Below are 25,124 nucleotides of genomic sequence, written 5' to 3'. Positions count from 1 at the left end.
GATGGTTAGTCATCGCGTTCACGTGGGGCTTTACGCGATCGCGTAGGGTTAATTTTTGGGCAGTTTAGTTTGTGTGTCGCGATCGCGAAGCATTTTCCGCGATTGCGATTGAGGGATATCTAGGCAGAATTTAAAGTCTAAAACGAGGGTTTGCGTTTGTTTCACAATTTGATTTTGAGAGCTCGGATTGAGGTGACTCTTGGAGAGATTTTCAAGGGAGTGATTGGGGTAAGTGATTCTTACTAGTTTTGATTAAATTACATGAATATAACTTTGATTTCATCATTTAATTAGCGATTTGGGTTGAAAAATTTGGGGGAAATGGAGAAAGCTTCTTAGGCCGAATTTTAGGGATTTGAGCGGGATTTTGGTGTCAGAATTAAGTAATTTTGGTATAGTTGGACTCGTAGTTGAATGGGTGTTCGGATTTTGTAACTTTCATCGAATTTCGAGAAGTGAACTTGGGGTTGACTTTTGAGTTGACTTTTTGACTTTTGATTAAGAACTTAGCATTTTCATATGAAATTGATTCCTATAGCTTGAGTTGATTGTATCGAATTATTTGTGGCTAGATTCGAGGTATTCAGAGGCCGATTCGCGAGACAAGAGCTTGTTGGAATAGTGATTTGCACGATTTGAGGTAAATAACACTTCTAAACTTGGTTGTGAAGGTATAAAATCCCTAAAACTACGTGCTATGTGATTGGTGTTGAGGTGACGCACATGCTAGGTGACGAGCGTGAGGGCGTGCACCGTAGTTATTATGATTCAGTCAATTCCGTGGAACTGTGTAGCTATCTTATCTGAATATTATTACTGTATCCTATGTGTTAGAGCACCTAAGCTGTGACTTACGTTAGAAATCATGTTTAGGCTATGTGTTGGTGCTATTAGGACCCACAGTGGTTGTTCCTTACTGTTGAGTTATTTGCTTAATTGCAGTTATGTACTTAGTCGCATTCATCATTGCATATCATATCTCAGTCTCTATTATCATACATTGTCACATCATGTACCTTTAATTTGGGCTGCTTAGCATGAGTGTTGTGAGCATGAGAGATTGGAGAGATTGATTACTGAGGCCGAGGGCCTGATTGTGAGTGCTATTTATGAGATCGGGTTGCACGCCGCAACAGGCTTTATTGATTCATGCCAGGATTGGCTTATTATAGTGATTGGGCTGGATCTACCCCTCCGAAGTCTGCACACCCACAGTGAGCGCAGTTGCTATTGATTCACCATAGGATCGGGATGCGCACTGTAACATGATTTATTAGCATTTGCGCTAGATCTGCCATGTACAGTGTTGAGTGATTGAATGTGATGAGTGGGAATTGAGACAATCAGGTTGAGTACCTTGAGAGTGTGAGTACGTGAGGCTTTCATTGTGTGCATCACATACGAAGATATATCATATTCCTCATATCATTCAGACTTAATATATTTTATCTGTTCTGAGTGTAACTGCTAAACCTGGAAGCATGTCCACATTCCTGTACTGGTACCTGCAAATTATGAGTTTCTCTGAGATATTACTGTCATATGTTCTGTAAATTTCCGTACTGTTTATTATGTATTTGGATCGTATTGTTCAGACTCGTCACTGCTTTCAATCCAAAGGTTAGATTTGTTACTTATTGAGTTGATTGTACTCATGCTACATCCTGCACTTCGTGTGCAGATTCAGGTATTTTCGGGCTCGATGGTTGCTAATCTCGGAGTTTCAGTCGTTCGAAGATTATCAAAGTAGCTGACTTGGCGTCCGCAGACCTTGATGCTCATGTATTAAGTGACACACTCGAGTTTTGGAAAATTCTGTATTGAGCTGTGACATTTTTTATTCAGTTTTAGGAGACTTTTACTTACTTAAGCTTATTTTTGTATAATTTAAATTTCAAGATGTTGGTATGTATGAGTTGTCGGCTTTCCTACTATCATAATAGGCGCCATCACGGCACTTTTGATTTTGGATCGTGACAAGTACTCTAATAGAATTAACGTGAAAGATATTAGTTACACTTATGTTAGTATTTCAAATAAGGAATGACTTAATAACCAAAATTTTAATTAATTTTTAATTTCTAAATATAGGAAAAAAATAAAATGACTATTTTATCTAGTGTAAAATTAAAGTTTAAAGGGTAAAAAAGGCGAACGATATTTCGGTAAGGGCTTTCGTGATTTTAATATAATATACATAGATATAAATAGATTATCAAACTACGCCAACTTCAAAATAAATATTTAACCTGTTTGCACCAAACAAAATAATACTATAACTTTAACAATTTAAAATTAAAATTTAATCATGATCAAGTGATAAATGTGTGCATAAAAAATACATATTTTATGTCTATTTATTTGGTTTAAACTCCAAAAGAAGGTAAATTTCACATAGTTGACATTCTCATATTGCTTCATATGTTTTGTTTTCAGTTTTAGAACGCACATAAATATTAGAATAAAATATTATTTTCACCAAACCACTTATTGTTATGATTTAGGTGATCGGAGATAGAAAAGAGAGGCATAGTATATAAATGAACTAGGGAAGATAAGGTTTTGATAAAGAGATTAGCATCACATATTAGTGTAGCTGAATAAGAGGACACATGGCAGTAGCAAATTAAAGGATAAAGGTTCGCGCGGATAGATCTCAAGTTTAATAGAGTGAACGGCTGAGATGTATTCTTCATTAAGGGTATGATCTGACGGTAGTGATTAAAAGAGAAAGCTAACAGAATTAATACCCAACTGAAGGGAGCAGAAGCAGTTATCGTACCGGTAATTCTCAATTGCTTCCTAACTGATTTTTCTCCCACTTCCATTCTTCTTCTCTCCTAATTCTCTTCTAACCTCACCCTTCATTCTTTTCTTTCAGGAAATTCATCAGAGACTCCATTGTTACTAGTAGTTTAAGCTTGTAGCTCGATTTTGTCATTTGAATATTGAATCTAATAAAATTCCCTTTGCCTCAATTACTTTTTTATTTTGAGTATATTACAAGTGGTATCTAGAGCCTCTTCCTGACATCATGACAATCACTGAAACTAGGGCTAAATCTACTGAAAATTTGGTCAAGAAACTTGACAGTCAATTACAATGTTATATTACATCTAATGATGCCAAAATGGAGGATATGAATAAAAAGTTGGATCTCCTGGTGGATAAACTCCTCTCGAACCATGATGGAATTTTGGAAAGTGATCTAGCTGAGAATCCATTAGCGGGAGGTTCTGGTAATAGAACCAGAATGGGGGAGCAACATCAAAACTCCTTGGGAAGAACTCAGTCGAGTAATCACTATCATAGGGTGGAATTCCCATACTTTGAATAAGGTGATTCGCACACTTGGATGAGGAAATGCGAGTATATTTCCATTTCAATCATGTGACTGACCCACAGCAAAAGTTGGAGATGGCTGTCATTCATCTTAATGGTAAGGCTGAATCTTGGTTCTACTACTATCATTTAAGTAAAGGTACAGTTAGATGGACTGACTTCACTAAAAAAACTATGTAAGATTTATAGAGTATGATAATAGTCATTTGAATTTATTGGGACAATTTAAGAGGATTGAGTAGAAGGGGACAGCTGCTGAATACTTGAAGAAATTTGAAGACCTTAAGGCTTGGATCTTGATAAGAAATCCTACTATTCCTGAGGATTTCTTCTTGGAATTTTTCATTGAAGGATTGAAAGAGGAGATTAGGCATACTATAAAGGTGTTTGATCCCTTTACTTTTAGCCAAGCTGTTGAAAAGACAAGATATCAAGAAAAACTGTTAGACTCTGCGAGTAAAACGAGTAAGGTCACATGGAGTAGAAACATTTCACAGAACAATCACACATATGCTTCTAGAAGTAAGGCTTTTGGGCAAGGGAATAAATAGGGTAATTCAAGCTCAGTTCCCACTGGTACCAAGTTATGGGAGACTAGGAAGGCACAAGGGTTATGTTACAAGTGTGGGGAGAAGTACTTTTCAGGGCATCAGTGTAAGAATAAGCATATCAATGTTATGTATGCTTCCATTGAGGATAATGCATATGAACATCATGAGAATGTTCCTGAGGAAGAGGGATATGATGTTGCTTATCAGGAATCAGGTGTCATGAATGAAGCTGTTAGCTTGCATGGATTACCGGGAACTGAATTTCCTAATGCTATAAGGCTGAAGGGGCAAGCTAGGAAGAAAGAATTAACTATTCTACTAGATTCTACAAGTACCCACATCTTTCTAGATATTGAGACAGCTAAACAGATAGGTTGTCATATCAGGGAGGTTGTAGCTTTGAGGATGACTATAGCTAATGGAAATCATCTTATGAGTCTACATTCTTGTCTCCAATTTAAATGGAAGATACAAGGAATAAAATTTGAGGATCTAGTCAGGTTGGTTACGTTGGGTGGTTGTGATATGATGCATGGTGGAGATTGGATGAAAAGCCATAATCCTGTACTTTTAAACTTTGTGGCTTATGAGGCTCATGTAACATACAAAGGCATGAAAGTGGAACTGAGGGGCATCTACCATCAAGGCTCATTACAATCTATGTCAGGAAGCGGTGTAAAGTAGTTAATCAAGAAAGGAAAAGTACTTTGGGCTTATTTGTTCACCATCTCAGAAGTTGAGATAGAGGAAGAAGATAATGTAGCTACAGCCATTACTGAAGTTTTCGATTAGTTTACAGATGCTTTCAGTGAACCAACTACAATCCCTTCAAGAAGACAACATGACCATCTAATTCCATTGAAACCTGAGGAAACACATGTAAGTATCAGACCTTATAGATATAATGTTTTTCAAAAAAAAAATTAACAAACAAGTCAAGGAAATGTTAAATAATGGTATAATTCAGCCCAGTTACTCCCCATTTTCTTTACATATTTTACTGGTTAAAAAGAATGATGGAACCTGGAGATTTTAAATTGATTATAGAGAACTTAACAAGATGACTACGAAGGATAATTTTTTTAAACCATTAGTAAATAATCTTTTAGATGAGATAAATGGTGCAACTGTGTTTTCTAAAATAAATCTAAGAGCTAGTTATCATCAAATAAGAATGCATATCTATAAAACTGCCTTTAGAACTCACTTGGGCCAATATGAGCTCAAAGTTATGCCCTTTGGCTTAACAAATGCCCCAGCCATTTTTCAGGTCTCATGATCATGTGTTCAAAAAATTTCTAAGAATGTTTATGTTAGTCTTCTTTGATGACATATTGGTTTATAGTGCCACAATGGATGATAATGTGCAACATCTTAGATTAGTTATGTAGATCCTTAGACAAGAACAATTGTATGCTAAGAGGTCAAAGTGCTCTTTCTGTCAAAACAAGGTGGAATATCTAGGGCACATTATTACAAGGGAAGGAGTATATACAGATCCCACAGAGATTGAGGCTATGGTTAACTGGCCTACACCAAAATCGGTTAAGGCATTAAGAGGGTTCCTTGGTTTGAGAGGTTACTATAGGAGATTTGTTAAATCCTATGGGGTGATCATTAGACCTTTAACCAACTTTTTACAAAAAAATTCTTTCCAATGAATTTAGAGGCAAAAACAGCTTTTTAGCAGTTGAAGAGAGCAATGACCACTGCCCCTATCTTAGCCTTGACTGATTTCAGAAAAACATTTCTTATAGAAACTGATGCATGTTCAAAAGGAATGGGGGCAGTCCTTATGCAAGAAGGAAGACCCCTAGTATATTTCAGTAAAGCACTAGCTCCCAAACACCTAGGATTGTCTACTTATGAGAAGAAATATATGGCATTCCTAGCTACAGTTGATAGGTGGAGACACTACCTTCAGGGAGGACATTTGTCATCAGGACAGATCATCAGATTTTGAAATACCTATTAGAGCAGAGAATCACCGCTACCCTACAGCAGAAATAGTTGGAAAAATTGTGGGGGTTGGATTATGATGTTTAGTATAAGAAGGGTGCTGAAACAGGATGGTTGATGCCCTATCCAGGAGTTTGGAAGATGTTGAACCTTCCGTGAATGCTATTTTTATAGTAAAACCCACTTGGATGCATCAAATCATCCAAAGCTATGAGCATGACCCTGTGACCTCTCAATTGATCACTGAGTTGATTACTGATCCTAATTGTAAGCCAAAATTTTCCCTTCATCAAGGTGTTATTAGATATGAACAAAAGATTTATGTGGGAAGAGCTTCTGCACTCAGAAATCAAATTTTTGAGGAGCTGCACCGGTCCCTGTTACGTGGACATTCGGGCCTACTAGCTACATATAAAAGGGTAAAAATACTTTTGTATTGGCCCAACATGAAAATTGACATATGTAAGTGGGTGTCAGAATGTGATATTTTCCAAAGAGTAGAAATAGAATCTCCAAGACTATTATAATCCTTACTAGTTCCTGAAGTACCTTGGCATGATATAGCCATGGATTTTGTGGAGGGTCTTCCATCTTCTGGTCAGAAGAATACTATTTTAGTGGTGGTGGACCGACTGACTAAGTATGGTCATTTCCTACCTCTGAAACATCCTTATACAGCTCAAGACATAATTAACATCTTGCTTAGAGAGATCTACAAATTACATGGCTTACTTAAGACTATTGTGACAACTAGGGATCCTGTATTTACTAGCCAGTTTTGGAAACAGTTGTTCAAGGCTATGGGGACTAAGCTCAACATAACGATTGCGTATCATCCCCAGTCAGATGGGCAAATGGAGACACTAAATAGATGCCTGGAATCATACCCACATGTTATGGTGGTATTTTCTAATCCTAAGCAGTGGGTCCAGTGACTTACTTTGGCTGAATAGTGGTAACAAAAATTACCACAACTCACTAAAGACCACACCTTTTGAAGTCTTGTATGGTTTCCTACCACCGCAGATACCTCTTGGCTCTTTACCCTTCAATTCCATCCTACAACTTGTATAGCTCGAAGGCAGAATATGTTACAGAAGCTCAAGGAGAATCATCAACAGGCATATCGCATGAAATTTTATACATATAAAAATATATCAGAACGGGTCCTAGAAGAAGGAGATTTGGTCTATCTCAAGTTACAGTCTTATAGACAATCCTTAGTGGAGGTCAGAAAAAATTTCAAGCTTAGTGTCAAATATTAAGGGCCTTATAAAGTTTTAATGAAGATTGGAACTATGGCTTACCAGTTAGATTTACCATATGGATTCATGATTCATCCGGTATTTCATGTTCCAGTTGAAGAAGAGAATCGGTCCAACCATAGATGTCTAACAGCAACCTCTAGCATGTAATGGTCAAGTACTGGTCCAGCCACTGGCAATTTTGCAGTCCGAATAGAGAAGGTGAACAATGCAGTGGGGGTTAAGATTTTGGTGCAATGGATCTAACTTGGGAACCGACGAAGCCACCTAGGAGAATTGGGGCTATATTAAGGGGCAATTTTCGGATTTTATGGCCAAGCTCCGACCTTGAGGACAAGGTCAATTTCAATAGGGGAGTATTGTTATGATTTAGATGGCCGGAGATAGAGAAGAGAGGTGTAGCATAGAAATGAAATGGGGAAGATAAGGTTCAGATAAAGAGATTAGCATCACATATTAGTGTAGAGAGGACACGTGGAAATAGCAAATTAAAGGGATAAAGGTTCACGTGGATAGAGCTCAAGTTTAATAGAGTGAATGGTTGAGATGTACTCTTCATTAAAGGATATAATCTGACGGCAACGATTAAATGGAAAGGTAACAGAATTAATACCCAACTGAAGGGAGCAGAGGCAGTTATCATACCAGTAATTCTCAATCGCTTTCTAACTGATTTTTCTATTTCTTCCATTCTTCTCTCCTAATTCTCTTCTAACCTCACGCTTCATTCTTTTTATTCAGAAAATTAATCAGAGACTCCATTGTTACTAGTAGTTGAAGCTTGTAGCTCGATTCATCATTGTGCTGAATATTGAATATAATAAAATTCTTTTTGCCTCAATTACTTTTGTATTTTGAGTGTATTAAAAGTAGCAACTAGTGCCTCTTCCTGGAACCATGACAATTACTTAAACTAGGGTTAAATCTACTGAAGATTTGTTCAAGAAGCTTGACAGTCAATTACAAGGTTATATTATATCTAATGATGCTAAATGGAGGATATGAATAAAAAGTTGGATCTCCCGGTGGATAAACGCATCCCGAACCAGGATAGAATTTTGGGACGTGCTTCAGCTAGGAATTTGGTGGAAGGTTCTGGCAATAGAAGCAGGAGGGGGGAGCAATGTGACAACTCCTTAGGAAGAACTCAGTCGAACAATCACAATCAGAGGGTGAAATTCACATACTTTGAAGAAGGTTATTCGCGCACTTGGTTGAGGAAATGTGAGCGATATTTCCATTTCAATCATGTGACTGACCCACAGCAGAAGTTGGAGATGATTTTCCTTCATCTCAATAGTAAGGCTGAATCTTGGTTCTTCTCATATCACTTAAGTAAGGGGACAGTTAGATGGACTGACTTCACTGAAGAACTATGTAAAAGATTTACAGAGTCTGATAATAGCCATTTCAATCTAATGGACAATTTACGAGGATTGAGCAGAAGGGGACAGTTACTGAAACCTGGAGAAATTTGAAGACCTTATGGCTCGGATCTTCATAAGAAATCCTACTATTCCTGAGGATTTCTTCTTGGGATTTTCCATTGAAGGATTGAAAGAGGAAATTAGGCATACTGTCAGGGTGCTTGAACTCTTTACTTTTAAGCCAAGCTGTTGAAAACGCAAGACATCAAGAAAAACTGTTAGACTCTACGAGTAAAAAGAGTAAGGTTATATGGAGTCGAAACATTTCATAGAACAATCACACATATACTTCTGGAAGTAAGGCTTTTGAACAAGGGCAGAAAGAGGGTAATTCAAGCTCAGTTTTCACTGATACTAAGCTATGGGAGACTAGGAGAAACAAGGGTTATGTTACAGGTGTAGAGAGAAGTACGTTCCAGGGCATCCGTGTAAGAATAAGCAAATCAATGATATGCCTGCTTCCATTTAGGATACTGCAGATGAACATCAGGAGAATGTTCCTAAGAAGGGAAATGATGTTGCTTATCAGGAATCAGGTGCCGTGGATGAAGCTATTAGCTTGCATGCATTATCGGGAACTGAAGTTCCAAACAATATAAGACTGAAAGGGCAAGTTGGGAAGAAAGAATCAACCATTCTGCTAGATTCTGGAAGTATTCATAGTTTTCTAGATATTGAGACAGCTAAACAGATAGGTTGTCATATCAAGGAAGTTGTGCCTTTTGAAGCGCCAGTCGCGTAGGGCGACCGAGCCTGGCCGAGTCAGCAAGGCTTTGATGACTCAAGGTTCATATTAGGGAAAGGAGTAAGGGGAAGAAGGGGCAGCCCTCGGCCCGATCCTATGAGGGTGACTGTAGCTAATGAAAGCTATCTTATGAGTCTACACTCTAGCCCCAATTTAAATGGAAGATATAAGGAATATAATTTAAGGATCCAGTAAGGTTGGTTACTCTGGGTGGCTGTGATATGATATAGGGTGGAGATTGGACCAACTCTGGGTGGCTGTGATATGATATAGGGTGGAGATTGGATGAAAAGTTGTAATCTTGTACTATAGAACTTTGTGGCTTATGAGGCTCATGAAACATACAAAGGCATGAGAGTGGAACTGAGAGGCATCTACCATCAAGGCTCATTACAATCTATGTCAGAAAGTATTGTGAAGCAATTAATCAAGAATGATATGATTATAATACGAGGATGAAATAAACCTAGTATAATCCCACAAGTGAAGTCTGGGGAGAATAATGTGTACGCAACCATTACCCCTACCTTTGTGATGGTAGAGAGGATTTTTCTTATAGACCCTCGGCTCAAGGAATAATTAAAAGGAAGAGCCTTTTATTTTAATTTTAACATTGGATTGTTTAAAAGACTTGGAGGAAGAGCCTTGGAGAAGGACATCTTTGTCATTTTAATGTTTATCCCAGGATTATTGTCCCACTCTCGGGATAGAATAATACCCAATTGTGATTAATCCCAGGATTGCTAATCCCTCGTTCAAAAATTCAACCAAACGAGGGATAAAAGAATCCCGCATCTAATCCCGGGATTATTATCCCTTATCGCACACACCAAACGACTCCTTAAGGTTACGGAAAAAGAAAATTGGTCAATATGCAAAATCTGACTTATTAAACTGACCAAAATGGAAATATCTGTCCATCATGAATACACATTCAATCAGTTATCTGAATACTTTAAAGGCCAAAAAAGTACATGAAGTTTGAGGCACTTGAGATGCTAAAGAAAAGGAGGAAGGTGCCTACAAATGAAGCTGAAGATCTCGACCTAAGCTGCTATGACCAGGGATGTATGAGAGAGAACATTTGAAAAAGAAATCCGACAAGAGGCACACCATTTCATCCCAAACTGATTTTTATGGAAGTAAAAAGCTTTCTAGTGAAACCAAACTACCACAGTAACTGTGCTCAAGCAGCAGCAGCACCTGGTCCATTGCTCTTAGCTCTGCCTTTGCGGTCCCATATAGGAGTAGTCTCAATGAGCTTATGAGGAACTAGACGCCTTTCACGTTTGGTGAGCTTCTTGAAGTTGTGTACTCTCAACTTAGCTATCTCGGCCTCCTCCTCAGGAGTTATCTCCCTAACTACAACGGTCAGTCTACATTCTGGCCTCACTTTTATTCCACACTTTCCTTTAGCATGGTAGGACACCCTTTTTTTGAAAAGTCCTTTCCCAACAAAAGCCTCAGCTGCACCAAATATGAAAAGAATGAATCAGTCCAAGATTAGAAGTAAGAGGAGAGCACAGATTGTTAGTTTGCCTTTTTTACCAACAAGAAGACGATCTGGATCAAATCCATAATTGTGGGTTGCATTTGCCCGAGCTGAATGTATAACCTACAAAAATAAAAGGTTCCTATTACATCACACCTGAACTGTAAATAATCTTTGACTTCAGGAGCCATGCTCGGCAATAGTCCTGCAACTTTAAGGTTGGTCTCATGTGGTGTTTGGAAGTGAATGACTGTGTGTGTTTTCTTTGATAAGTAGAAGTGAATGACTGTCAACACGACAATGGAGGTTACTCTGCAACATAGAATCATTTAATGCAGTATAGGTGTGGCAGACACATTAGAGATGCTCTTTGTAAAGAAGACAACAGAAAGGCCGAGTCAAATACATAAAATACAGCCTACTTATACACTACAGTTGAATGATTTATGAAGAAAATAATTTCCTTTCCCTTGATCTTCTGCAAGCTGCTTGTCAGAAGCCTCACCTGATAGACAGTTTTGGAAGCTCGTTTTACAGTCACTTGCAACTGCAACAATGCATCTTCAACACGCATCCCACGAACTAATGCTGCGACCAAATTGATCTTCTTTGGGCTCTGAAAATGACAAGTGCCATAGAAATGAAAGGATAGCATGGTAAGATTCCTCACTCTTTTTTTTGACTGGAAAGAGATTTCTGATAGAAGGAAGGAGTAAAAGAAAGAGAACAAAACTTGTCAATAAAATAAAACAAGAAAAAGAGTTTAAAAAAAATATTTAGAAAACAGACGGGTCCCAACAATATCTGTTCTTTGTTGGAGCAATTATTCTTTCACTAAGTTATAATTGCATCATAACAATATCTAGGACAAGCCCCAATTTTCACATGCATTCTAATGGGAGAAAAGTCTGCTTACAGTCTACACAAACAGTATGTAATGAAAGAGATATGCATTCATATAGTCCCTTTTCTTCAATATTTCTCCCTGATTCCTGTACATTATCTCAAATTTGCATTTTTCATCACACTGTCCTCCCCAATACCAAAAATATATTTTTCTTTGTGCTCATAAATTGCAGGATATGCAGTAGAACTCACCGTCATGTTGCTAAATCAGCAGGCTTTGCCTCCTAATTCACATAAAAGCTTGGCAATATTCTAAAAGACTTTATCAATTACCAGTATAAAACATAGAGGCGGGGAGTAACTTCCACTTATATGTAAATAATCATTTAATAAACCATTAAGCTGGGAAATCAATTCTAGGAAGAAAAAAAAAAGGAGATTTGCCAGGAGATTAGTTAATACGAATGACAAGGCTGTATGTAACCACATCTACTCACCAAATTGTTATTCATCATGCAAATTCTGCTCCGGTGTGCAGTAAATTAGAAAGGCTGTGGCATTTCATACCTGTTTTATCCCCTTCAAAATTGCTTGAACTGTTGAAGGTTTAAAAGTTGCTTTCTCAGCTTCTTTATTTCCAGTATTTGATGTTAGAAGCGGTGTTAACGGGGAAGAAATTGGTGTAGCATCAGATGCGTCTACAAGTAAGGTCCTTGTACTAGAGAGCCCCTGTCAAAAAAGTAAAAAAAGAAGGGGAAAAAAAGCAAAAATTTAAACTATGAAATTGTTTAACTAATTTGAATTTTCTTTCATAGGATAAATGTTCTACAATAAAGCATACAAAGAAGCGTGCATTTATTGTTATTCAAGATAACAAATAGTCAAAAACTTTAGCCATCGACACTTGCATAGCTGAAGTGTAAAGACAGATGTCAAACTGGCTAACCCACTCTTGGCGATGGCTTTTGTAAAAATGACAAAATGGTGACTCAAATTTCTAGTAGAGTTATAAAACTATTGCTGTGTATATTACAGGAAATTTATGTACAGATGGTTTTATCAATATTTCGATTGGGAAATAAGTTGATTGCGCAGCCATAAAGGATTATAGAACGAGTTTATATAGATTTAAAACATGATATATAAATAGAAAAAATCTGCCAAGGTGCTATATTTTTTGAGAATGGTAACATTTGTATTAATAAAAGTGCACTAAGGCAGTGCATAACCATATGTACAGGGAATAGTAGATCAATCTTGATCTACCTAATTACAAAAAGCCTAACATGTCTACCAAGGTGCTATATTTAAATAGACAGGATCATTCAATGCCTATGTGCTTAGGCAAGCACCTGCAACACTACGAATAGAATGTCTCATAAAATAGATAGAATGCAATATGATAAGTTGTTTCAAGTACGAGAAGTCAAAACAACAAAACTTAATTAAATAAAAACCAAAAAGGGTGGGATAAAGATTCACGACCGAATTGCCACCTGAATTCACTATACGTAGCCACATACATATATGAACTAAATTATATTGTAACATTACCAAATGCTGTAGATACTGGTATAATGGCCTTGAGATACCAGATGAAACCGTATTCTGCAATCTTGGCAAGTAAGGTGCCTCACCTAGAAAATACATGTTGCTCAACCATCATAAGCTGATATATGACTTGAGAAATCAAAAACGAAAAGTAACTGAAGGAAGAAAGTGAACACAGCCCTGAACCCTAACTAGAGGTGCTTCTATTTACGGGTTGCATTAACAATCCACAGCCGTCACAAGACATCAGAAGAATCAATTTATCAAGCTTCAACAGAGAAAGAGCCATTACCAAGTACTAGAGACGACTTTGAGTGATAATATGAATTGAAAGGAATAGTTCGACTTTGGTGATATCTCTTCCCAGCTTGATGGAGCATGCACTGAAGATGTCGTTGCCAGCCTACCATTTCTTTAGCTTATGAGAGGTCTCTCAATCAACAATTCCGCTAGACTATATCAGTTCCATCTATGAAGAGAAAAGTACAATAAATTTCACACTAGTATGGTGAGATAAATAGATAATGAACCACACTATTCAAATTAAATGCACAATCTAGTATCAATGCCCTTGTTAATAGGAGCTACTATTTCTTTGGCCTTCGCTGGTCTCCATAGAAAGATACGAACCAACTGAAGTAACAAAAAAATAGCACTTCATAAATGAGTTTTGAGTAATCACATATGTTTATTTGGAAGGACTCTTCACCAAGCACATGTTCTGCAATCTAAACATGTTTACTAAAAGTTAGAGTTAGCCTACACTTAAGAATTATTTAAATTCAGAGTCGAACGTAACAATTGGTGAAAGATTTCTATATAGGCAAAAGTTACACTCAAAAGTTACAATTTCACTTTCTTTTTATAAGCATTTCGCTAACTAATCTATCTTAGTGTGAAGGGGAAACAAGAGAAACATTACAAATGGCAGCACTATAGAACTACTTTTACGCGCAACCCTCGTTTATCTGAAATTGGGACCAGCTATGCTTAGTGGAATTCAGTTCTCAAAAGTAAATATGAAATTTTCTATTCAGCTGCTATTTTATGGGAAATAAAGTAAATTAAAGTTCCTTCTTATCCCCTCTTAACAGTTGTTCTCTTCGAAAGCCTTGTAAACCTAACACCCTCAAAAATTGTAAGAGCGACGCCTTTTGAACGCAACTAATTTCTGTATATGCAAATGTGAACAACAATATATATATATATATATCTAAGTGCAAAATTGGCACAAATAAAATCACATGACTAACTAATAGTAGTACACACATTTTCAAGCTAAAATTGTAAGTAAAACATTGAATCAACCCCACAAGATCTGATAGGCATTTTATCAAACGGGTTTCATACAACACAGACTCAACTATAAATCCACCTCAGTTACCACTCAAATCAACTCTTTGAAAAATCAAGTCCCCAAATGAAGGGGAAAAAAGGAAAATAATAATGCATAATAACTTGTAAAAGTTCAAAGAAATAGACAAAAGTCGGAGTTGATAGTTTTAGAAACTTACAGGAATTCGCCATAGGAAAAAGATGGAGGCTGACGAGAACTCAAGCAAGTTCACGGCGGAGGGACTGTCAACTAGGCCGAAGCAGCTTTTGGGCCGAATAGACCCAAATTGGGTCATTGACGTCAATTTATTTGGAGGAAACTAGGCAGAAATTCAAAAATAGCAACGATTTACAAGTGGTCATTCAAACATAGCCACAGTTTCAAAAGTAATCGAAATTTAGTCACTTTTCATGTAGATAAATCTGAAAGAAAACACTATTCAAAATTCGAAAAATATTTCAGTATAAGTATACTGGAACTCCAGTATATTGGAGTGCCAGTATAATATACTCGACTTCTAACATAATATACTGGAGTTCCAGCATAATATACCGGTCCAGCATAATATGCTGGAAGTTCATGCACAGGTGCTCCAATCTCCAGTATATTATGCTGGAACTTTTTCCGTGTTGGAGTTCCAGCATAATATGCTGGAAGTTCATACACAGGTGTACCGATCTCCAGTATATTATGCTGGAACATTTCGTGTTGCAGCAAAATAGTAGCTATTTTTTAATAACTTTATAAACGCGGGCTATTTTTGAATGACCAGTCCGAAAACTGGCTAGCCCATGCTATTTAAGCCCAAACTAATTACTCGTAGTGGAAATGGCATGGGGTAGCTACTTTTTAACGTGGTATTTAGTTTTTATCCAATATTTTAATGTTTAGCAAAAATAGCAACTACTTTATTAAAATTAATACGAAAAGATATTTTTACCCTTTCTTCATGAGTGTTGTATAAATATTTAGGACATGGTGTCCTTAATATTTACACAACACTCGTGAAGTTAAAGACATCATGTCCTAAAGTTTAAAAATAGAAGGTGCAAATACAGGATACCTTGTCCTTAATATTTACACAGCACTCATAAAGTTAAGGACACCATGTCCTTAATATTTACATAGCACTCATGAAGTTAAGGACACTATGTCCTTAACATTTACACTGCACACATGAAGTTTAGGACACCATGTCCTTAATGTTTACACTGCATATATGAAGTAAGGACATAATGTCCTATAGTTTAATAACAGAAGATGCAAATACATGACACATTGTCCTTAATACTTACACATCACTCATGAAATTAAGGACACCATGTCCTTAAAATTTAGACACCACGCATGAAGTTAAGGTCACCATGTCCTTAACATTTACGCTGCACATTTGAAGTTAAGGACGTGATGTCCTAAAGTAGAACAGAAGGTGCTAATTTGGGACATTTTGTCCTTAATATGTATACAGCACTCATGAAATTAAAGACACCATGTCTAGCATGGTGGTATTTTTGTCCGGGTGGGGTAAAATTTTATTAAAGCGCTGGCTAAAGAGTATATATATTTTAATCAATGACTTAAGAGTAAATTACAACTCTAATTAGTGGCTAACTGTGTACTTCCCCTTTACCCGTATCTATCCAAGCCAATACCTGTTATAGTTTGAGAAAATGACACTTAAAGTCCTTTTTAAAGACTTAATACCCAAAGAACTCTCATTTTTAAAAAAAGACAAAACATGTCCCTTCTGAAGATTTTAAGGTCAGACTGCTCCTCCTTTCTATGCCTAGGCTTCACCAAAGGCCATTCTTTCTTTCTTTTTTAAATATTTTTTTTCATGTTTTTTTTTTTTTGTATTTTTTAGTTTTTTTCCACCAACAATGTATAGATTGTTATAAAATAAAGACTGTAAAGTAAAGACAAGTATAGAGAGAAATTGATATTTTATTCAAACTTCAAACTTCTGTACATAATGAACTGAAAATTCCTCTATTTATAGAAGAAAGGAAGTTGATGCGTAAGCTGCTACTGCAAGCTGCTGTGTAAGCTGCTATTGCAAGATGCTGCGTAAGCTGTAAGCTGCTACTGCAAGCTGCTGTGTAAGCTGCTTGTAAGCTGCTACTGCAGGCTGCTGTGTAAGCTGCTATTGCAAGCTGCTTGTAAGCTACTATTGTACCAGATATAGATAATCTTCTATCGGGGGGGGGAGGGGGTTATGTTTATCCATAACGGAGTACCAAAATGATAAGCTTCTTCAGGAGGCTTATTTTCAATAAAGTACTAAATAGATAAACATATTTACGGCGGAGTCTCATATGGATAAACTTCTTCAGGAAGCTTATTTACAATAGAGTAAATGAACATCCATAATATAATATATTTATAATACTCCCCCTTGGATGTTCATTAAAAGATAATGTGCCTCATTAAAACCTTACTAGGAAAAGCCCCGTGGGAAAAAAAATCTCAGTGAAGGAAAAAGAGTACACATATTTAGTAATATGCATTGCTAGCTGTCTCATTAAAAACCTTATAAGGAAAACCCTGTAGGAAAAACCCTAGTAAAGAAAAAAATATATTGCGTATTTTACTCCCCCTCATGAAAATATTATTTCAAATATTTGAGTCTCCGCATTCCAATCTTGTATACCATCTTCTCAAAAGTTGAAGTTCGCAAAGATTTAGTGAATAAATCTGTCGGACTGTCACTTGAACGGATTTGTTGTACATCAATGTTATCATTTTTCTGAAGATCGTGTGTGTAGAATAATTTTGGTAAAATGTGCTTCGTTCTATCTCCTTTTATAAATCATTCCTTCAATTGGGTTATGCATGCAACATTATCTTCATATAAAATTGTGGATCTTTTATCACATTCCAAACTATATTTTTCTTGAATAAAATGAATCACTGATCTCAACCATACGCATTCCCTACTTGCTTCATGAATAGCTATTATCTCAGCATGATTTGAAGAAGTAGCAACAATAGGTTGCTTTGTGGAGCGCCATGATATGACAATACCTCCACATGTAAACACGTATCCAGTTTGAGATCGAGCTTTATGGAGATCAGATAAATAACCTGCATCTGCATAACCAATAAGATCTGTACTACCTTTGTTAGCATAAAACAAACCCATATCAAGAGTTCCCTTTAAATATCGCAAAATATACTTAATCTCATTCCAATGTCTCTTTGTAGGAGAAGAGCTATATCTTGCTAGTAAATTAACAAAAAATGCTATGTCAAGTCTTGTAGCATTAGCAAGATACATAAGTGCACCAATTGCACTGAGATATGGTGTTTCAGGACCAAGGAGTTCCTCTTCCTCTTCTGGAGGTCGGAACGGGTCCTTATTCACTTCAAGTGATCGAACAACTATTGGTGTACTCAATGGGTGCGCTTCATTCATGTAAAAGCATTTTAAGACCCTTTCTGTATAGGCAGATTGATGGATAAAGATCCCGTCTGCTAAATGTTCAATTTGCAGACCAAGACAAAGTTTTGTCTTTTCAAGATCTTTCATCTCAAATTCTTTCTTAAGATATTCAATTGCCTTTTGGAGCTCTTCTGGAGTTCCAACAAGATTTATGTCATCAACATAAACAGCAAGTATAACAAATTCGGATGCCATTTTCTTTATAAAAATACATGGACAAATAACATCATTTATATAACCTTCTTTCAGCAAATATTCACTGAGGCGATTATACCACATGCGCCCAAATTGCTTTAAACCATACAAAGATCTTTGTAATCTGATTGAGTACATTTTTCGAGATTTTGAATATGCTTCAGGCATTTTAAACCCTTTAGTGATTTTCATGTAAAACTCATTATCAAGTGACCCATACAGATAGGCTGTAACCACATCCATCATATGTATTTCAAGCCTTTCACGTAAGGCTAAACTTATGAGATATCAAAATGTTATGGCATCCATAACGGGTGAATATGTTTCTTCATAATCGACTCCAGGTCGTTGTGAGAATCCTTGTGCGACAAGGCGAGCCTGGTACCTTTCAACTTCATTTTTGTCATTCCTTTTTTGCATAAAAACCCATTTATGACCAACTGGTTTTATACCAGCAGGTGTTTGGACTACTGGTCCAAAGACCTCTCTTTTAGCAAGTGCGTTCAATTCTGATTGAATTGCCCCTTGCCATTTTGGCCAATCAGATCTTTGTCGACATTCTTCGACAGATCGGGGTTCAAAATTCTCACTATCTTGCATAATGTTAAGTGCAACATTATAAGCAAAAATATTATCCACCACTATTTCAGATCGATTTAAATTAATCCCATCACTAGTAGAACTTATTAAAAGTTCCTTGCTCGCTTGAGTCTCGGGTTTAGTGATTTCTTCAGGAATCTCAGAACTAATCAGATCTTGGGTCTCTTCAGGAGATCCCTTCATAGTATCGTTATCATTTGTCGATTTTCTTTTTCGAGGATTTCGATCCTTAGAACCCAAAGGCCTACCACACTTCAGGCGTGCTTTAGGTTCACTAGCTCTCAAGCTAGTAGATGGTCCTGCTGGGATATCAATTCGGATAGGTACATTCTCTGCAAGGATATATAACTTAGTTATCATATTCAAATCAGTAAATGCGTATGGCATTTGATTTGCTATATTTTGTAAATGGATGATCTTCTGGACCTCCTGATTACATATAGGGGTACGTGGATCAAAATGAGATAACGATAAAACTTTCCACATAATTTCTCTTTTGATTTCCTTTATCTCTCCCCCTAATTGTGGGAAATTTATTTCATCAAACCGAATATCTGCAAATCGAGCAGTAAATAAATCTCCCGTCAATGGTTCAAGATAGTGAATAATAGAGGGTGATTTAAACCCAACATATATTCCTAACCTTCTCTGTGGGCCCATCTTACTGCGCTGTGATGGTGCTACTGGCACATATACAACACATCCAAAAATTCGTATATGGGCAATATCTGGTTCATGACCAAAAACTAATTATGACGGAGAATAATTATTATAATGTGTCGGTCTGAGACGGATAAGTGATGCTGCATGCAAGATAGTATGGCCCCAAATAGTAGTGGGCAATTTTATTTTCATAAGTAGTGGTCTTGCTATCAATTGCAGGCGTTTAATAAATGACTCTGCAAGGCCATTTTGAGTATGAACATAAGCTACAGGATGTTCAACTTTTATCCCAACTGATAGACAGTAATCATCAAAAGCTTGAGATGAGAATTTTTCAGCATTATCAAGGCGAATAGCCTTTATAGGATAATTTGGGAATTGTGCCCTTAATCGAATTATTTGGGCTAATAGCTTTGCAAATGCCAGGTTGCGAGATGATAGTAGGCACACATGAGACCATCTTGAAGATGCATCTAATAGGACCATAAAATATCTAAACAACCCACTTGGTGGTGAATAGGTCCACATATATCCCTATGTATACGTTCTAAAAAGGCAGGGGATTCAATGCCAACTTTCATTGGTGATGGTCTAGTGATCATTTTGTCTTGATAACAAGCATCACAAGTAAATTCATTATTTGTAAGAATCTTCAGGTTCTTTAATGGATGCCCACTCGAATTTTCAGTAATTCGTCTCATCATTATTGATCCAGGATGGCCCAAACGGCCATGCCAAAGCACAAAAGTATTTGAATCAGTTAACTTCTGATTTACGATAGAGTGTACTTTAACTGTACTAATCTTTGAATAGTATAAGCCAGAAGATAAAGTTGGTAACTTTTCTACAATGCACTTCTGGCCAGAAACATTCTTTCTAATACAAAGATATTCCATATTCATTTCATCAATCGTCTCAACATGATACCCATTTTGGCGGATATCTATAAAACTCAACAAGTTTCTTCGGGACTTGGAGGAGAATAATGCATTATCTATTATAAGTTTTGTTCCCTTAGACAGAAATATAATGACTCTTCCAGAGCTTTCAATCAAATTTATATTACCAGAAATTTTTGAAATATTTGCTTTTTCCTTATGCAAATAAGAAAAGTATTTCTGATCCTTGAATATGACATGAGTTGTTCCACTATTAATTACACAAATATCTTCATGATTGTTCTTTGATCCAAACATAATTTGAGGATTATCCATATTCTTCAAAATGACATAAATAAAATATGTTATAGTAAACATCATTATCAAAGCATAACTTTTCAACAATTAAATAACCATACTATCTATTACAAACAACCAAGATTAAAATATTTATATTTTTACAGATTCACCACCGATCATATGACTTGTTTCTCCTTCTGGGAGTACAAAGTAATCAGCTACATCCAAATGCATGAAGTATAAAAAAGTAATCAGCTACATCCAAATGCATGAAGTCTAAATTATCTTCAGAAATAAAATTTGCTTCAGCATTTTTCTCTGCCTTCTTCAGGGAGGCTTGATAAAGCTCAACCAAGTGCTTTGGCGTACGACAGGTACGTGACCAGTGCCCTTTTCCTCCACATCTATAGCATGCATTTTCTGGCTTTGCTGCTTGCACCGCTTCATGCTTTTGTTCCTTCCTTTTCCATTGCTAGTGGTAATGAGGGTTCTTTGGTGTATTATTATTACCATGATTGGAGTTTCTTCCCCGACCACGGCCATGACCACGACTTGGGCCACGTCCTCTTCCACGCTTAGCTTGCTGGAAGTTCATCTCATTCACTTCAGGGAAGGACAAGAACCAGTAGGTCGGCTTTCATATTTTTTCATTAATAGCCCATTATGTTGCTAGGCTACAAGAAGATGTGAGATAAGTTCAGAATATTTTTTGAATCCCATCTCTCGATATTGCTGCTGCATGAGCATATTCAAGGCATAAAAAGTGGTAAAAGTTTTCTCCAACATATCATGATCAGTAATATTATCACCACATAGTTTCAATTGAAAAATAATTCTGAACATAAAAGAATTATACTCACTGATAGATTTAAAATCTTGTAGCCTTAGATGAGTCCAATCATAACGTGCCTGTGGAAGAACGACCATCTTCAGGTAGTCATATCTATCTTTCAAATTATTCCACAATATGACTGGATCTTTAACAGTAAGATATTCCATTTTCAGGCCCTCATCAAGGTGATGGCATAGGAATATTATTGCTTTAGCACGGTCTTGGTTTGATGCTTGATTTTTGTCCTTGATGGCATCTGCCAGACCCATCGCATCAAGATGAATTTCAGCATCAAGCACCCAAGACATGTAGCTTTTGCCCGATATATCTAGGGCTACAAATTCAAGTTTAGAAAGATTTGACATTATTTAGAAAAAGAAAGTTCGTACCTCTGATACTTTCAAAGTATTTGCTAGAGATGGCAGAGTCTCGTGCTAATAACGTGTTATAAAATAAAGACTGTAAAGTAAAGACAGGTATAGAGAGAAACTGATATTTTATTCAAACTTCAAACTTCTGTACATAATGAACTGAAAACTCCTCTATTTATAGAAGAAAGGAAGCTGCTGCGTAAGCTGGTACTGCAAGTTGCTTGTAAGCTGCTACTGTACCAGATATAGATAATCTTCTATCGGGAGTTATGTTTATCCATAACGGAGTACCAAAATGATAAGCTTCTTCAGGAAGTTTATTTTCAATAGAGTACTAAATAGATAAACATATTTACGACGGAATCTCATATGAATAAACTTTTTCAGGAAGCTTATTTACAACGGAATAAATGAATATCCATAATATAATATATTTATAACATATATTATATATTCTCTTATTATAGAAGCGGCAGTTGAGCTCCTTCAGGAGTCAGTGTCATCAACATGCTTGCCTAGCATAATGACGCGAGTGTCCCCTTGATGTTCTAATAGGTGCATATATAGCTTTTCTAATAGGTGGGGCCCGTTTGATTTTTCTTCTCATTGTCACTCTATTTCCCAAATGTGAACTTGCATGGTTTTCTATTATAATAGTCACGTGCACTAGACTACACATCATAGTAATGAGGATGACCCTAGAAATTCAAGTTTGTGACAGCTTCCGAAAAGTTTATTTAGAAGTACAAAAACAATATGCAATGTTTGCTACAAGTTTTAATTGTTAATAGAATAATACGGCAGAAAAAGTAAATAAAAATGGTAATAAACTTTAGCTAATCAACTTTACATAATAATGTAAATAAACAAAAATGTAGAAATTATTTACCGAATCTAATGTAGAACAAAATATAAAAGTACTTTGCTTGATATTATATAAGCGAAATACATAAATCGTCTCTTTAAATTGTGCTTAACGATCAGACAAGCACCTCAACTGATCCTTTTATCATTTTGGCACTTATAGTCCCGTAAAAAATAAGCCTCATGAATATCCGAATCCAACAGACCATATGCGTGAGTTACACCTGAGAATGACTTATCAAATTAACCAATAAGAAAATGACACCTAAATTGTCATGTAATACAATTTAAACAACATAATACAATTGTCATGTTTATACAATTTAAAATATAAACAACATAATACAATTTAACTATAATTTTACTACAACTTTACTACAATTTCGTAAGTATAATATTGTCATGTCTTCTTCTTCTTTTTCTTCTTCTTCTTCTTCGAGTTTCAATCTGAAATTCAACAAAATCAAGTCTAATCTTCACCAAAACACCCTCAAAATTGAGATATAAACTCCAAACAATATTCCCAATTGTTTGCAACAACACCCAATCCAAACAAATAATGGTTTTTAAAAACCCAAATTTGAATTCAAAGCTTCAAAGCTTTTTAATGGCTGTCAATGGTGGAGAGTCAAATACCTTCAAAATTTATTGATTGACAATTTCAATTTGAACACCAATTGTGCAACATTACTGGAATTTGAACACCAATTGTGCAACACCTTCAGCTCTACATTACTGGAATTTCAATAAGCATGGAATTGATGCTCTCTTTCCCTTTGCTCTACATTACTGGAATTAGGGATTGAGAGATAGAGAGAGCACATGAGAGAGAGAATAAGGATGAGAAATAATTGATTCCTAATATAAAGAGATACTCATTTAATTCCTAAAATGTATATAATTGATAAATTTGTATATAGTATGCAATTAAATTGAAACTTGAGTAGGGAGGGTAATAAAGTTTCAAATAATGTATAGGAATGTAAAAATTCCAATAAGTTACGCATGTCCAACAATTTAAATTATGACATCCTTGGTGTAAATAATGCATTGTCATAATTAGTGAGATATGAGGACACACATCAGTTTCATTATATAACCAACTCCTTGCATTAGAAGAGTCCTGGACTGCGGATACAGAAAACAATTCTCATTTCTCAGCCTCTTGATCACAATGAGCTCTTGGCTTTAGCAGTACTTTCCATGACCAGCTAAACTAAATTAGAAAACTCGCAGTAACTTTTCTAGCAAGAGGATCGAAGGCGTGGTTACAAAGTCACCTGCATGGCTTATAATCTATTTTATCACTGGAGAAGGAGATTAATAACTTAATATGCTAGATGTTACAAATTTGTCATAGTCATGCGGAAGTGGATAAGATCCTTTCTTATTTTCTTCTTCTTACAATTTTCTTTATTTATAGTCTACCAACAATTTAAATCTTGAATATAGATATATAATATGTTGATGGAATATTTGATTATCCGTGTAATTTTCTCTGTGTAGTTTGGGGGTAGTTACGATGGAGTAAGTATGACAGAAAATAGTTGTTGTGCTGATCCGTTCAACTTTTCAATTGTTGTATAAGTGTTTATCCGAAAAATCGGATAACGTTAAATTTATGTATGGCTCTAAGGATACGTGATACCCTTTGATACAAATCGTATAGAGAGATAGCAATACAGATATTCTTGAATATGAGAATGGGAATAATGAACAGAAAGAATGAATAAAATGAAGTAAAACAAGCACAAGGAAATATCTTTTGTTCCAGTGTATTCAGTATATCCATAGCTTACAAGGATCCCCATTTTATAGTAGATGGTCATTACTTTATTTATATCAAAAAATAATAAAATAAAGCATATAGTGGAGGACCCATGATGATTTGTCTCTTCCTCGATTCCCGCTAAGATTCTCTCTCTTGGTGCGGTTGCAACGGCTCTTGTCTATGAGCTCGATACTGGCTCGAACTCGTTATTGGGTCGAGCCCTTCGGTCTTGGCTCGAGTTCGACCTTCGGGATGGGCGTCGCGTATTTTCGACCTCGAAGCAATGCCTTGCGGATCAATTTGGTCACGGGTTCGATAAGATTATCGAGCCGACTCCTCGAGCAGCCTTCGGATTCGAGGCTCGTTAGTACTGTCTTCGGAGCTCACTCCCAAAATCCCACTTCGATTTCTTACCACTTGAACTCGATCGAACGTATGAAGGCCGAAATCTATTTCGACCATATACAATAATCTGAAGTAAGAGATACTCTAAGTATGACAGAAGAATAGATGTTGTGCTAATTCATTCAACTTTTCAATTTTGCTGTATAAGCTGAAGTAAAAGATACTAAGAGAGCTTGTGGGGATTCTAACTGATTTTATAAATTTTGTTAACATAAACATTATCCTTATATTATTATTATGCATTGTCGTCTCTATGTTTAGTCACATGGAACTTGGCAAAAAAGAATTG

At 36.2% G+C, this 25,124-nt stretch overlaps 1 protein-coding gene across 1 annotated transcript; it reads right to left on the bottom strand.

Annotated features, from left to right (window-relative positions):
• Positions 1-10,162: 10,162 nt before the first annotated feature.
• On the bottom strand, positions 10,163-14,825 carry LOC108944176 (uncharacterized). The gene is made up of 7 exons (XM_018768958.3): positions 14,693-14,825; positions 13,471-13,647; positions 13,182-13,264; positions 12,195-12,356; positions 11,287-11,397; positions 10,838-10,904; positions 10,163-10,756 (listed from the first exon to the last, which is right to left on the bottom strand). Exons 2-7 carry the CDS (start codon positions 13,586-13,588, stop codon positions 10,476-10,478), a joined length of 822 nt encoding a protein of 273 aa, XP_018624474.1. The 5' UTR covers positions 13,589-13,647; positions 14,693-14,825; the 3' UTR covers positions 10,163-10,475.
• Positions 14,826-25,124: the final 10,299 nt, after the last annotated feature.

The sequence above is a fragment of the Nicotiana tomentosiformis genome, chromosome 12 (assembly GCF_000390325.3).
Source record: "Nicotiana tomentosiformis chromosome 12, ASM39032v3, whole genome shotgun sequence".
Lineage (NCBI taxonomy): Eukaryota > Viridiplantae > Streptophyta > Magnoliopsida > Solanales > Solanaceae > Nicotiana > Nicotiana tomentosiformis.
The sequence above is the reverse complement of the archived record's forward strand: the minus strand, read 5'-3'. Positions and strand labels throughout refer to the sequence as shown.

Coding starts and splice junctions, on each gene's coding strand:
- LOC108944176 (XM_018768958.3), bottom strand. CDS start 13,588: ATGGTAGGCTGGCAACGACATCTTCAGTGCATGCTCCATCAAGCTGGG. Junction 13,265..13,470: donor AAAGTCGTCTCTAGTACTTG/GTAATGGCTCTT, acceptor TGTATTTTCTAG/GTGAGGCACCTTACTTGCCA. Junction 10,905..11,286: donor CTTCCAAAACTGTCTATCAG/GTGAGGCTTCTG, acceptor TTATTTTTGTAG/GTTATACATTCAGCTCGGGC.